This window comes from Dermacentor silvarum, chromosome 6 (genome assembly GCF_013339745.2).
Source record: "Dermacentor silvarum isolate Dsil-2018 chromosome 6, BIME_Dsil_1.4, whole genome shotgun sequence".
NCBI classification, from domain to species: domain Eukaryota; kingdom Metazoa; phylum Arthropoda; class Arachnida; order Ixodida; family Ixodidae; genus Dermacentor; species Dermacentor silvarum.
In genome coordinates this window covers 147,086,909-147,103,020 of record NC_051159.1, presented here as the reverse complement: position 1 = coordinate 147,103,020, position 16,112 = coordinate 147,086,909, and the positions used below count along the sequence as shown (strand labels likewise).

At 45.7% G+C, this 16,112-nt stretch overlaps 2 protein-coding genes across 7 annotated transcripts in view; one reads left to right on the top strand and one right to left on the bottom strand.

The window, feature by feature from the left end:
- The window catches only part of LOC119456166 (glycoprotein antigen BM86-like), a 114,602-nt gene that overhangs the window by 29,313 nt on the left and 69,177 nt on the right, over positions 1–16,112 (bottom strand). The window lies entirely within an intron of this gene.
- LOC119456167 (glycoprotein antigen BM86-like) overlaps positions 1–16,112 on the top strand; it is a 46,953-nt gene that overhangs the window by 15,862 nt on the left and 14,979 nt on the right. Inside the window, exons 7-13 of the mRNA XM_037717793.2 lie at positions 1,416–1,547; positions 3,246–3,383; positions 6,550–6,681; positions 11,217–11,305; positions 12,608–12,660; positions 13,601–13,740; positions 13,867–14,043. Coding sequence (XP_037573721.1) covers positions 1,416–1,547; positions 3,246–3,383; positions 6,550–6,681; positions 11,217–11,305; positions 12,608–12,660; positions 13,601–13,740; positions 13,867–14,043 — 861 coding nt within the window. The remainder of the gene's footprint in view (positions 1–1,415; positions 1,548–3,245; positions 3,384–6,549; positions 6,682–11,216; positions 11,306–12,607; positions 12,661–13,600; positions 13,741–13,866; positions 14,044–16,112) is intronic.

Here is a 16,112-nt window from a genome sequence, read left to right as displayed (position 1 = left end):
GGAAAACGTTATCTGGGCTTTGAATTGGACATCCTATATTGCCAGAAGATTCCTCTGAGACTGCCCTCTGGTCGTCCACAGGAAGACTATATTTTATGTGCACATAAGTGATAAATAGTCGTAATCAAGTAATCAAGCCTGTATTTCATATGAATGTTAAGCTGGCAACTGAATACAGCACGTTTGAGCTGGCACATGATATCTTATCGGGAAAGGCATGACAAGTTTAGGCGATGTGATGACGTTTTTTTTTTTTTTCAAATCTCCAAAGCCCATTAAAGGGCTACATCTGTTACATTATCCGCTGAGAATCCTGCAACTAAAATTTCAATGTTCGGTGTCTCTAAGCTCCGTTTTTATTGCAGCTGCTTTATAACCGTAACATCATGACATATTTTGAGATAAAGCCAAAAGATTTCAAGTTCAGAATGACCGTTATAACACTTCTGAGTTTCAACTTCTTCTTTTGAAACCACTTTAGTTGAGAATGAAAAAGAGAGATACAGCTAGAAAGGAGCAGACATTCATTTGAGAAAATGTAGAACTCCCCTAGACTAGAATTATCAAGTGGTACAGAAGAGGCGCAATAAGGGCACGCCGTCTAGCACGGATATTTTCACAACTTCTCCATCGTGAGGCTGTTTGCTGCCTCGAATCTCAACTGTGTTTGTCAATTAATGAAATTTGGCTCTTCGTTGAAGTAAAATGTTTGTGTGTGTGTGTGTGTGTGTGTGTGTGTGTGTGTGTGTGTGTGTGTGTGTGTGTGTGTGTGTGTGTGTGTGTGTGTGTGTGTGTGTGTGTGTGTGTGTGTGTGTGTGTGTGTGTGTGTGTGTGTGTGTGTGTGTGTGTGTGTGTGTGTGTGTGTGTGTGTGTGTGTGTGTGTGTGTGTGTGTGTGTGTGTGTGTGTGTGTGTGTGTGTGTGTGTGTGTGTGTGTGTGGTGTGTGTGTGTGTGTGTGTGTGGTGTGTGTGTGTGTGTGTGTGTGTGTGTGTGTGTGTGTGTGTGTGTGTGTGTGTGTGTGTGTGTGTGTGTGTGTGTGTGTGTGTGTGTGTGTGTGTGTGTGTGTGTGTGTGTGTGTGTGTGTGGTGTGTGTGTGTGTGTGTGTGTGTGTGTGTGTGTGTGTGTGTGTGTGTGTGTGTGTGTGTGTGTGTGTGTGCCGACAAGCGTTACTTATTCCATAAATAGAAAAATAAAGCAGCTCGCACCTCGTTCCTTCATTGCTGGCCACCCTCATTGCTGAAATAGGTGGGCAGCGATCTTGACCTTAGCATTGCCAGCTCAGAGGCCATCTACGAAATATAAAAGAACACCGACGCTTTCTTGCTAGCCTCACTGTATTCTGTATCGAGGAGAGCATTATATTTGTTGTATTTTGTTTCGTTAGCATTAACGTGCTCCCCTTTCACCTCTATCAAGATGCTTGCACTGCAAAAGAAGCGAAGTTTGTCTGCGTCAATGGATGCAGGAAGACAATGAACTCGACGAGAGCCTACGAATGCACGTGCGACAATAACTACGTGGTCGCTGAAGACGGCATTACTTGCAAAGGTATTCATAACTCGGCTTCACTTCTCTCTAATGTATTGCGTGTACAATTCAGTGGTTTTTGGTACGCTATCAGCTTGATCTCAATACATTCATCAGCAGTAGTTGGCCATTCTTCCGCTGTTTCGTGCAAGGATGGTTGCCACAGACACCAAGCCACTCTACAGTGTTGTGAAAGAAAATTCATATCAAAAGAAATCACAAAAAACCAGCAATGCCACAAGAACGCTTATGTAGCTCCAACCTATGCCGTGTTTAAAAGAAATCCTACTAAGTACAAAAGGTGAGAACTTCAAAATGTGGTGCAGTCATGGAAACACACAAGCCTAGTGTCTTGAGTAAGCTGTGTCTGCTACATAACCGCATATCGTTCTTTTGAACGTTCTGAACTAACAAATGTTCAGCTCCTTTTAAAATAAACAAATATTTTTTTCGATGTAGAAGCAGCACAACGTACGTTTCAATGTTTTTGCCAACGTTCGTCTATATTCAACATCAGCAAGGTATGAAGGAAAACGCTGATGTGGCACTGTCTCTTACCCAGCTGAGGCCTTTGGCAAAAGTTGGCACTTGTGATGCAAGATAACGCAGACATGCACAAGAATCGCATAAGAATTCAGCAAGCCGCTCACAGCTGACCTCCAACCTCTAAATTGCTTTAAAGGGGCCCTTAAGCACATTATATCGAAGTGGAGAAAGACATTTGAGGTGAAAATAGGCTATTTCAGAAATACTTTGCCGCAAAAAGTACTTCAATACGTTCAGCAGAAGCGATGTTGGCCATCAAACAAAGGCTCATCTGTGCTCCCCCTTCCTTCTTCAATGCCTTGCACCACGAAGGCTACGGCGGGGCCGCAACGCTCCGCCTTCAAAACGTCACCGTGGCGCGCAGTTCAAATTTCCGATTTGGTGCCTACGCCGCGCTAAACGTAAGCCAAACGCGGCTGTCCTCAGAGAGCCGCAGTGTGCTTAGCCAATGGACTCGTGGCGGCACCCCCGGCAGCCGCAGTGTAACCGACCACAGCGGCCAATGGCAGCCGCGTATTGGAATGTGCTTTGTTGTGCAATAAAGCACACAGAAGATAGTCAGGATCATGGCTCTGTTGAAACGAGGGCGTTTGAGAGAAAGGTGACTTCGTGGTCGGCTTGCGAGCTCCACGCACCGCGTACGACAGCAAAATTTGGCTGAGATGTTCACAGCAGCGTGTGCTACCCGCGGACTATGTTATTTTAAAAAGCCCGAGGGGTGGTTCAGGGCCCCTTTAAGATCGACAAAATAACACTTGCACAGGGCAATTCATCATGAGGCGAGCAGCGCGAAAGAAATACTTATTTTGAAGGCAACGAAGACGGACACACCGCAGTCATCCTTGCCTTCATAATAAATCTCTTTTTTTTCGCAGTCCTTGCTTTAAGGATTGCAAACCAACTTACCCAGCCAACCATCCTTCCGAAATAATTCATCCCGCCTTGCTCGTATATTTGATAATGGTAGCTACGCTTCCTGATTTTTCTTTCCTTTTTGCAATATTGAACATTGTCACCAAATCTTGGCTGTGTGGGGGTTTATACTTGTAACCAACCACTTTCCTATGCCCTAATTCCTCTGGTTAGTTTTCATCTTGTACTGTATAAAACAAAAGTAACTTTCCGATTTTCCTTTATAACAGTACTCGCTTTTCTTTTTATTCCTAATTTCAGCTGTGCAGACGACACGCGCTTGCAACGAAGAGCAAAAGAAGACCTGCCTAGTTCCTAACCAGATATGCCGCGTGGTGAAAAATAGGCCAATCTGTATATGCCCATTAACTCACCAGCGAGCGAACGGCCAATGCACAAGTAAGAATCATTTTGTGGTTTCTTTATGGAATTTGGTAGGGTGCCTAGAACACCCCAAGCTACGTCTATGCCTATTTTATCTCTGCATCCTGCATTTCTACTAAATGGAAACTTAGAGAAACAAAAGGAAAGAAAACATTTGGTTGAGAGAGAGAGAGAGAGAGAGAGAATAAGCTTTATTGAAAAGTGGTCCGACAGTTTTCCTTCGGAGCGAGAGAGAGACAACAAAGATTTTTTTTTTATGCTGAACGAATAGCTCACGATAACATGTTTAGAGATGTTTGGTTGTTGAAGTGGGCTGTTAAGACAATCTCACATTGTGTGAAATTGGTCTGTCCGGAGGGCCATTTCCGTCGCATGCGACAGTAATCGCAGTAGCAGACGTCTCGATTTCCCACGCCATATGCACCTGTCAGGAAAAGTAGACGGATTACAGGTTCTACGAAAACTGAAAATTTACTCGTACCATTTTACGTACAGCCTCATACTGACAAGTGAATTGTAGTGTTCTCATGGTCAAGTTCAACTTACAGTCATTAATGCAGGTGGCAGGCATACACTGTGCATAGGTTCGTTTTTAGAGCGTTAACAGACAATGTGACTTTCAATTCATTTCTATGGCGTCCGAGTCTGTTTCCTTGACATACGCAGCCTCCACTGTCTGCTTCACAATTTTAAATTATTCCTACTGGCAAAAGAAATCTGTAAGGAGCTGAGACTTTGCCAGATAAAGTGCACAGTCCGGACGTACTGAGGGTTTTAAGAGCACCTATCTGCATTAATATAATGATGAGATATACGTAATGGTTTTGTGTAAGAGCGCAAATATAGTTTGCACAGTAATCAGTTTTCAAGGAAACATGTATAGAATGTAATCAAGAATATGGCATAACTGAGCACATTTCTGTTACTTTCGGTTATAAGTTTAGTAGTGCTGTCGGCACCAATTAAGTTATGAATAGGGAGATGCAACCTTAGAATGCTATTGATATAAGTCCTGAGCAAAAGCCGGCCCACATACTTCTTTGAGTTTCACCATGTTTCATTGCCTGAACGAAGGTTACTAGCTTTCACCACACTCTCTCTCACTTCAAGAAGGTAAACAACGCTTAATAACTTGTGAGGCAAACCCTGGAATGTCATAAAAGAAAGCTTCTCTAATAAGTTTCACGGTTAATTTTATCAAATGCTTTGGAGGCGTCCACACACAAACATAAAGTTACCTTTTTTACTTCAATATTGCCGAGTAATTCTTTTTGGTAAAGTAAACCAGTGTATGTTCTAAACATATTGTGAAGTCATGCTAAGAGAGTGAGCATAGAGAAAATGTGACCGCTGTTTTATGGTTAGTTTCTTACATTAATTTGGAGAATACGGGTAATAATATTATATTTTTCAAAGTTCTATGTATTGCCACTTTTGGACAAAACACTCAGTTTAGATTGTCTTAATAGCTGAGGAAGTAAACAGCAGACATGGTGATGTTGCAACTGTACGTTTTCTAAATACACTCAAAAACCAAGTCGACTGGCTGTAGTTTCACTCTATCAGTGTTTTCACGTCTGCTCAATTTAAGCTCTGTAAGCGCAAGCAATACTGCGCAATCGTCTTTTGGGTTTAGATGTATAGAAAGGTCTAGGAAAAGAAATAAATACTACAGAGGTTCAGCATAATAAGCGACCTACCTCGACTAATGGCGCAAAATATTCATTGAATTTTAATTGTTGTGACTTTTAGGTACTTCTATCATCGAAACATAACAACGGGACACATATAAAGGAGGATGGCAGTTATAAAACATGATTGGCAATTCTGAACACACATAGAAGTTAATCTCGATGTTAGTTTATGCTTGCTTGAAGTCGCAGCGAAAGACGTTAAAATGCAGGACGTTACGAACGTCAGTAGTTTGGTCTGGAATGCGTGATAAATCGAGTGCATGGCTGTTGCGACTACTCTTCTAGATCGCCGTATGTTCCACACGTGGCGAGATAAAGAGTGTCGAGATAATCGACTCTTGATGCCATCTCTCTCGGCAGGCATCCGTTCGGCACAGTGCAATTGAAGGGGCATAAGATACCAAAAAATCTAATCTACCCAAAAAGCTTGGTATTCGTTAGTATTTTATTGATATACGGAAACAACACATTCCGGGTCATGTTCATCAAATTTCAGCGATGTTCTAATAAAGCTCCATGTTCCTAGGCAGCTTAATTATCTCAATGGGCTATCCGTTCAAAAGAACACACTGCCTAGGAACGTCTAGCTTTATTACAGCATAGCTAGAATTTGGCGAATATGATTCCGAATAGGTCGTTTTCATATTTCAATCAAATTATAAATAGTACCTACGTTTCTTTGAGAGATTTTCTATTTTGAACTTCAATTCCCACTCACTTAACCAGCGCCATGCAAGCAGAGGATGACTGAGAAAGAGCGCCAGGTGTTTCGCGCTCCTTGGCCATGCGGCTGCTCCAGCTGACAGTTTCTGTACCGAACCACGACGTGTTTCCGGCGTGCCTGGTAGCCTTCAAGCGATTCACAGGTCGAAAGGTCCAGACACCAATGGAAGTCTGCGATGCATAGTTACTCAAACCAACTCTTTATTTTTATCAAATACGCTCTTACCCGCATCCGTCTATTTCACGCTGGAATCATAAATGCCCAAATAAAATAACTATTTTCAATAGTCAGTAGAGTTCAGCTTCTTTTTTAAATGCTATAGCTTTCATTCACATGTGTTCTACAGTTGTCAAATGAGAGCGTTTCTTCGCTTTACGTGTACTTGGGCAGGGAAGACCGAAATCCAAAATCCAACAGGAAAATCTATACTGAAACCATGCAAAGCGCAACACGACAAGAGCTACACAGAAAAGATACACGGACAAGCGCTGACTATCAGTTAACAGTTAGTTCTTGTAGTTTCGTGCTGGGAATGGTTTTAGTATCGTGGAATACCAGCATGACCAGCGGTGTACTTTCCTTTTGAAGGAAAATCTAGACAGGGAAGCTAAAGCCTCCGGTTAACGGGACTCAGCCGTATAGATATTGCTGGTCGTGACTGGACGTTACCATTTCAGTGTTCCTGTTCGATCTGACGCAAAGTGAATCCGCAATTTCGTCTCATGCAAAATTAATCATTTCCCCTAATTTACTGTTTCTTTAGGTCGATGCACCGAAAATACATGTCACGAGGACTTTACGGACTGTGGCGTGTACATGGGCAAACAAAGCTGCTTCTGTCCATGGACAAGTAGGAAGCCGCCGGGCGCAGTTTACATCAAAGAATGCATTCTGAGTGAGTATACATGCACGAAACTAAGATTTATCTAAAGGGTCGTCTCTAGAGCAAGCAGCCCAGGAGAAACCGCAACAGAGGACGTAAAATGTCCAGACAAATCCCGTGCACTAGACAAGCCACAGCGTCTCTGTAGCTTGTAAGACTCAATTTTTGTAGCGCGAAAATTCAGAAAAAGGAAAATCATTAAAAGTGAAGACAGGCAGACAGACGCGCTGAGCTTGTTTATCTGTAGTGTAACAATGAAGTCTGCTAGTTTCAGTTACTCTGTGTACGCTTGTGCGGCTTGATCAGCCGAGATTAGCTGTTGTAGTGCTCATACTAGTCATAAGAATAACGCATATCAATCATATATATGGTTAGCAGCGTAATAACCAGGTGTACACATACAAGCTTTAACCATATAAAATGTATGAACACTTTTGCTCAATGTCATGAAGTAATACATTGCTAAGTGAAACACCTCAGAGTGTCATAACATTCGATGATACACTCTTGCTAAAGATAACGCCAGGAACAAGCGGCTATGGCTATAGGAAGCCAATATGCACACAAGCGAATGGTTGGCGTGGTCTTTTTCGTATAAGGAGCTGCAATTTGAGAGACTGAAAGTGAATCCTTGCTAAATTACTCTAAGGATGGCTGAGGCTACAGTGAATGTGGCCTTCAGATCCGAGGCAGAGCACACTGTGAATATCGTGCGTGGTATAAAGGGTCACGTGGACACAGCGGCCACGTCGGCTGCTTCGCAAGCGCCGAAGCTAGCTGAAAACGAAACTTTAATCTCCCACCTGCGCTGCGGTTTTATTGCGATAGCAATTATATGGACACTTCCACCGGATTTCTGCCGTCGGCGTCGCCGTCGCCGTCGTCGCCGCCGTCGCCGTGAGGTTCCGTATACATAACATCTTCGCCGCGCGCCGTATGCCCGAGCGGAAGCGTGCGGGAACGCACGCTGTCACGGAGAGCGAACGCACTCAATCTTCCTCGCGCAAGCAAGGAAGAGGGAAGCGAGCGCCGGAGTGAGCGGGGGGGGGGGGGGGGGGGCACACTTCTACTCTGCCAACAACCGCGCTCGTCGCTCGCTCGCACCGTCTCTTATCTCCACACGGCTCTGACCTTTATGCGCTGTGCATTCGCCGCTCAGTATCCGTTGAAGCGATAGACCGCACGTACCTTCGCCCGCTGCGGCGTATATGCGCTTGCTGCCAGCGTTTTGACAGTCGTTGTCTGCAGTCATTCAGTGTGATCTATTCATGTTTGTTTGTGCGCGCTCACACCACAGTTAGTCATAGTCGGGCCACATTTTCCAACGCACGCTACACATGCAATGCTGCCCGAATCGGCAGTGCAGCGCTACAGGTGTGTCCCTTCGCACGCGCTGCCCACGGGCAGCGCTTCTCATCAACACCACCGTTTCACACGCGCATTCTCGTGGTCATCGAGTCTCTCTTCATGTCGGTCTACTTACGCCGCAGCACACCTGCTTACTTAATCAGCTCATGTTTACTACAATTCATATTGCTACCAAAGCCGCTCACCTTACTTCGTATGACATTGCTGTGTTGCTATCGCATTCATTGCTTCGCCCTTAGGGCGAAACTGTGACATTTTTTTATAAAGTGTGGAGGTTTTGCCGCTTCGGGTGTCTGCTTGTCAACACTTGAAAGCACTATAGTAGGTAGTGTCTGCCTTTGGAGGCGTCCAACATGGTAGGCTACTGCTCGGTGCCGCAGTGCCGGACGTACGCAACGGAGCGCGGTGTCAGCCTTCACACGTACCCGCAGGACAAGAAGCTGCGTGAAGCTTGGATCGCGAAACTTAGAACCGGCAAGCAGCCATAGGCTACAAATCGGTTGTGTAGCAAGCACTTACGCGAGGAGGATTTGTGCTAGGATTTCTGCTATCGGCGTCGGGGCTGCGATGTTCGGTGAGTAGCAGAAAGCGCGCACTGAGACGGTCGCCCGCGCGCGCTACCCGGCTAATATCACGAAGCTTTGGTCTATGAACTTGTTGATGCTAGAGACTGGCAAGTTCACTCGAATGGAAAGGTAAGAAGCACGTTAAAAAAAGGCATGGCATATGCTCATGTTTGTGTTAGCACTAAACAATGAATGCACTGGATTAAGTAAGAGAAGCAGCGGTAGATTGCTCGTTGAGAACACCGATAACTATAACAGAACTTGAGAAATAATCATATTGAAGCGTCCGAGAATTTATTCTTAAAAAATGAATCGTTGCGACAGCACATCACAAGTCGCCGCAGGCGTCGAAGACCCAGTTATAACGAAATTAAATTTGAACAGCTCTGATAGCGTCCACGCAACAATGGTTGCTTGTGTACTGTCAAATGTTCATATGCTGTGGCCTAAAGCTCACGGCACGGTGCGAAAACGTGCTCGCAGCGAACGCGAAACATTGTGCGCGGACATTCATGCTGACGTGCAGTCGGTCGCTGCGAACCCGTGCGATGGCTGCATTGAAGCTTCGTTCCGTTATGCTCCATTTGGTTATACAGCCAGCTGACTACAAGAACATATTTCACATAGTTTGTTCTCGGCGATTGCCTATACCTTTCACGCAAGAAGCTGTTCGGGGAACTCCATCGCGGCGACCGCGCTCAGTGGGCGCTCACCGTACGTGTTCGGTAAAGAGATAGTGTCTGTAAACCATTCTATGATTTCTGTTTGCCAAGGATTATTATTTCGACAGTAAAAAGCTTCGCTAGTTTCGAGAGTACCTACAGGAATGTCCAGGAGGGCTCCCGCGTGGTGTTTTAATTGAACGTCGACAGCCAAACCATGAGGAGCGTGCCGCGTTCCTTCATACTACGCAAGCGAGGCGCTTGCGATAAATGGCGACTCCATGAGTCCTCGCCTCCAATGCTATGCCTGGAGCGTTGAAATGTATCTTTTTTATTATTTCTCGTTCACCAATTTTATGTTTGAAAACGCGCGGTTGACGTTCTGAAATATTCGAAAACTATCCGAAAATTATTCGTATTTACGAATAGTGACCTTCGATTCTGGCTTTGGAAGTTGTGAATATTTGCACACCTTGTTTTAATGGTAACAAGCGCATGAAAGTATTTCTGGTTTGCGTTCGGTAATCATGAGATTTGAGCGCTTTAAGAATGTGACACATCACCAGTAAACCTTCCCATGAAAATGGGCGTTAGTTGAGATCAGGAAAATTTCTTCCCAGTTTCTTCCTGGGAGCTTGCACGTGGCCTCTTGAACAGGCCTGATCTAACGTAACGGGCTGTAATCACTTCGCGTCACGCTCCATTTTTTTGAGCTACCTGACGAGAGCAGAAATACATTGCATTCCGTTAAGCTCCTCCCCTCTGTCCTCTGTCGGAATGCACTGACATTATACGCACTTACTGAAATATTGCCGTGGAGACCAGATAACGGAGAATAAGCTCCGCCCAAGTTAACACTTTGTGTGCCACACGAAACTGCTAATCACCCTTCCTTTGTGTGCAAAAGTTGAACAGTGATTATATCTCTAATCTAAGCAGCCTTTGACAGCTATTCATAGGAAACTACTTTGAAGGGGCGTTCAGAAACCCCTGTCCTTTCCCTGTCGAGTAGCATGTCAGACAGTGTGGCGAGATAGGGAACCACCGTAAGGAGAAACAGGGTGGCAGAGAAGGAAAGGCGAGAAGGTTAACTAGACGATATGAGCGTTGTTACTCTACACGTGGAAATGGGCATGGGCGAGTGAAACGGCGAGGCCAAGTGAAGTTGAGCGTTGAGATCAATCACGCGCCAGGAGCAGCGTGCAAACTGCCGAGCACTCAAGTCTGTCGCCTCCAGGTGCTGTGGATTATTGCGTGCTGTGGCTTGGGATGTGCGCAGATTGTGGCTGACTACATAATTTTACATCACGCTATCGTTTTTGTAGCGTTAGGTACACTGGCCTAGCCAAGCCCGTTTCGCGCGGCACATCAAGAGCCGTGCTGCGCATGCGCAAGGATCAGTGATGTCACACGGCTTGCGCACCGGAGCCGGCACCTCTCGCGCACTCCGCCGCCGCCGCGCGCGGCTCACCGGCGCCGGTCTGCGCATTCCAGAGGAGTGACGTCGTAGCCGTGGTAGACGCACTGGCGCCGGCGCGCGCTCGCTGTGCAGTCGCCGTCTGACACTGCGCTGGAGCCTCTGCGCTTCTGACTGGCGTTTGCCAGTGTGGTATAGCCATGAAGAAGGAGAGCGCAAATGCTGCTCAACAGCGCAGAAGAACGGAGAAGCTTGACTTATCGGATCCCGAAGTAGTTGCCTGGCAATTAGCGGTTGAGCGTAGGAGGAATGAACAGAAGAAGGCTATATACATGTGCCACATAATACGTACACCGCGTGTGTGTCATTGGAGCAGCAGTAAGCATGACAATCAAGCTAATCCTTGACAATCTAGACAACCAGGAAAGCTAAGAATAATCATCTGAACCTTTGCTAACGCTACGTATATCCTGGCATAGCTGAGCTAAGCCACTGCAAGTTTTTTTTGTTTCTTTTGTATTTTTTTTTTCGCAGGAGAGTATTACTACACTGTTTCCTTCACGCCTAACATCTCACTTGACGCTAACAATTGCAAGTTGTACGAGGGCCGTGTTCTCGAAGCGGTAAGGAACAATATCCCGTAATCTTGCGTCCTCTCATTTTTAAAGCTTGCTATCTCTGGCGCAGTGACAATGCATACCGGTATTTTTCTTTACGAGAAATGTCGCTGATTGGGACTGGTTGTAGATAATGTTATGTATCTCTGAGAAAGAATTACGTGAATGCTTTTTAAATGCGGAATATCTTGCGTCGTTTGCATTTATCTGACTTGTAGGCTTTGCACGTGTGCTAATGTTGTTATTGCTCACGCCACCATTCTCAGTGTTTCCATTTCACAGGTGTGCTTACGTTATCTTCAGGACGATACGCCAAGCTAACGAAGGGCTGTGCGGCTATAGATGGCCTGATTTTGGGACGAGCTGAAATACTTTACAAAATGTGTGCATAACTTAATAAATATATATACATGTGTAAATCGCGAAATTTCGGAGTCGAACCAAACAAGTATATTTGAATAAACGTATCAAAATATGAGACAGGCTACCGAATAGTCCTCGTTCTAAGGGTAGTTAAAACAGAGAGACGAAACGAGGCAGTAAAAAAAAAAGTGAAAATGCTTATATGTTTATTTTAATGCACGCGATGTTTTTTAACTGTTGCGCTTGTAAGTGAGCAAAGAATGAAAGGTCACAACATTTTATGGGTGGCTTACACACGGCGGTTGAAATTGCCATTGGATAATATATGTGGGCTCTTTCTTAAGGCAGGCGACGTGGAATATTCGTAGGTCCGTAGGTCCCATCCGCGGTTTTTAAAAAGATCATACCGCATTTTTAAATCGAATACTTTGACCCAAAACCGAATTTTTCAATTTGTATTCTAATATTCGCACACTTCTCCATCCCATCCAGTGAGCACAGTCTTTAAAGTGTGCCGAAATGCCATGTTTCTATGGTAGCTCTTATCGGATTGGTACGCCTTGTTACTACGATTATCCAGTGGAAAGAGTGAATTGCGGATTGATTAACAGGAAATCCGGGTTATTGTACTATATATGAGGTTAACTTATATATCCCGGTAGCATTTGGTTATTCGCATGAAGTCGTCGTAATCACTTCGGGATATAAATCGCACGCACGACTAAAACGTAGCCACCAAAGTAGCAGTTGGTATTTTTCATTCATCAGCTAACGTATATGATGAATGAAGTGAGTGTGACAATTACTTCTTGTGTTCACAAAACACGAAATCAGTTGTGCCAGCCATTGTGTTTGTCCAAAATGCCCACACACATGTCTGAGCATGTGTTCAATGAACATAAATAGTTTGTGAGTGTTCCTTCTGCTGGCTTATTTCTTTTGCAGATGAAAACGAATATCGGAACAGAAGTTTTTATGGTTGAGATACTGAACTGCACGTGAGTGAAACATTCTTTTCCCGGCAATCTTTTTTACAACAAAAAATAAAATAAATACACGTTGATGAGCAGTGAGAATTTATAATGGATAAGCAATGTTTAAGAACGGGCATATTGTATTGCATAATAAGTAGAGTTGAAGTAGGCATACGGGAATAACCAGTACAGGCGCTTGTCCGTGTCGGTCCTGGTCTAGTCCGAGTTTTTCATGCTTCAACTATACTTGTACCATTGCACGCATCATCGAATTTACTCCCGAAGTCTGGGAAACACACTTATCTGATACAGCCAGAAGCAAACATGCCCTTTCCATAAATAAGTAAACTGCCCGTAGTGGTGGGTCGCCTCTTGTGATTCTTTGTTCAGCACATCCCAAGGTTGAGCCGTCAGCAATTTTGTCGTCGTTCCCGTAGAAAAGGAAGGCAAAACAGCCTTTGTGAGGACGTTGTGAATCTCTGAACAAAAAGATGAGCGATAAAATTTAATCTACAGGTTTCATTATGATGGTCAGCGCACTACGCAATGCACGAGGTCTCCTGTCGAGTATTTTTAATGCGTTAGCATTAGGCGTGTCAATGGGAAAAAAGTGTATGTGTGTCAAGTGTGGGAGGCCGGTCACGTGGTAGCGGTATATACATAGTTCAGCTGATAGTTGTCTGCTCCGGACCACCGTGAGTTGCACTTCACACCTCGAAGAAGCAGGACGTGTGTCGAGTGCGCTCCTGAACACCGCCTTGCAATGTATGGAACGCGGCTTGAATCACGGATTCCGGACCTCAAAAAGGTGCCACGTAATGGTAAAGCATTTCTCTCGTATTTTCCGCTGAATCGCCACTGAGCTTTTTTTTTTTTTGTAATTGACGAGTGACATATGAATGAATTGACATAATTTGTCAGTTAAGCAATCAAGCCATCACTGGGCATCTTCCGCAATTCGCAGGGAGAAAATCAAGGCGAGACTTATATCAGCGAAGCCACTTTCGAAGTACTTGCTAAAAAGGCTTCAAACATGCGAGCATCCCGATGGTGACTTGTGCATGCTGTATCCGAAGTTACCAATCAAGAAGGACACTGCAACAGGTAGGCCTGTTGTTTTTTTTTCGGTCACAATCACCTTTTCAATTTTTATGTTTAAACGTGGCCAAGCTTCCGCGCGAAACCCTTCATTTAAGCAATCACACGCTGATGTGCAAATCTAACTTGCAGAAATCGAAGAAGAAAATCTTTGTAACAGTCTTCTCAAGGTTCAGGAGGAAGCCTACGACGGAGTGAACGAGTGCGTTAAGGACAAGGACAAGGATTTATTCTGGTTCAAGTGCGTGGCTGGCTACGAAGCCGTGGGCTACGTCACAGTAGGCCGTGTGCGCCGCTCTATCTGCGAGCGTGAGTAACGTGCTTTTTAATGCGTTAGCATTAGGAGTGTCCAAGTGGGAAAAAGTGTATGTGTGTCAAGTGTTGGAAGCTGGTCACGTGGTAGAGGATGAGAGGGGATGAAAGAGCTTAGAAGTATATATATATATATATTGCTGACCCGACGTAACAGATGCAGAAAAGAGACGACGAACTTTTTGGAAATAAGACATATTTATTTAACGTGTTCGGTTGGTGAACCAGCCTTCGTCAGAGTACGGTAACACAAAAATGTGCGACCTCAACAATGTGCGACGTAGTGCTAACGCATTTCTCTTGCACTTACCGCTTAATCACCAATGAATGTTTTTTTTTTTTTTTTTTTTTGCAAAAGCAAACTCTAAGTAACGCACCAGCCACAGGTATTTCAGATAGTTTATCTGCATCAAATTTGCCTCCTGCACATACGGCATCTCTCTACAGTGATTCTGAAAACTGATTCTGTCGGAATGAATCAATTCAGGTGATATCTTTCTCAGGAATTCTGTGAGATCTCGCGGGACTCGATTGCTGCGATGAACTCAACTATTCCGACAATCTAGTAAATATACATGTGACCCATTTCTACAGCTTCACAAGGTATCGAAAATAGGCTTGCGATTTCTCAGCGTTGAATGTAAGACGTTCATCCTTGGCTTTTCATATCGCACTCTTGCCCTCTGCATATAATTTTAGTGAAATGATGGCCGCGTGACCAAGATGATATTATGACAGTGGAATCACGACAGTGTGATGACGTTGGCATGACAACGACTGCGCACCTGCGTTTCCTTCTTACTTCGTTGGCTCCACGGAGGCCAGGTATTCCTCAGATCATTCGCCTTAACACCATGCAGTAGAAACCAGCACATTTTGACAAGAGACGCGCAGCGGATTACGGTGACGAATGCGCTGCGCAACCGCCACCCCATTCGGCGGGAAAACGCGGCACAACGCCGCCGTCAATCAACCACAGCATCTTCGGACGACGCAGTGCTCTCGTGCCAGAGCACGTGCGTCTGCAGTTGAGCTACAGTTGGCGTTCGGTGACGAACATGTCCAGCAACCCTTCTGGCTCAGAACTGCCCTCTCTCATCTCCAATACCGGCGCCTGCTTTTTGTGAGAATGCAGTAAGTTGTGACGGATGTGCTGGCCTGGGCCAAACGGCGAGCATAGGCAGGTGCCCGTCAGCGAGCGCTTTTAATGCGGTTATCATTCCTCTGGAACTAAACACGATTTCTAGTGGCTGTCTATAAGCCGTTTTCGTGGGCCGATCCTGAAGACAATTCAGTCGAAAACAGCGGCGAAAACCGCGCGGCCGACCACCCTGCAGTGGCAAGGGGAGCCTTCTGGCATTCTACCCGGCCCCATGACAGCTAGTGGTTTGAGACGCTGTCGATGAGACGCTGCACCTTTGGTCGAAGAGGCAGACGCTGTATTAGGGGCGAAGCTCCTTAGGGTGTGGGTCGTTCCCTCCTCTGTAGTAGTAGTATTAGTTCAAGTAGTAGTAGTAGTAGTAGTAGTAGTAGTAGTAGTAGTAGTAGTAGTAGTAGTAGTATGTAGTAGAGCACTGCACGGGCTCGGGCTTACCCGAAAGCCCGGGCCCGGCCCGGCCCGTGGGCCGGGTAGAGGAGTTTTTTCACGGGCTCGGGCCGGGCTCGGGCACGGCGTGTGCTTTTTGACCCGGGCCCGGGCCGGGCTCGGGTTTTTTGACGCGGGCCCGGGCCGGGCTCGGGCTTTCTGCGAGTTATTCTCGGGCTTCTCAACTCTGAAAAACATGTATTTTTCGGTCTCGGGCCGGGTTCGGGCCGGTTTCGAGTCGGGCTCGGGCCGGGCTCGGGCTTAAGGTAAAGGGGTGGCGGGCCGGGCCGGGCGGGTAACGTAGATTATTTCCGGGCCCGGGCCGGGCCCGGGTCTCGTCATAAAAGTTTTGATCGGGCTTGGGCGGGCCGCCCAATGTGAAAACGGGCCCGGGCCGGGCCCGGGCCACAAAAATCGGCCCGTGCAGTGCTCTAGTATGTAGCCACCTCTAGTTTATGAATTGCTCAATAGATGGAGTTGC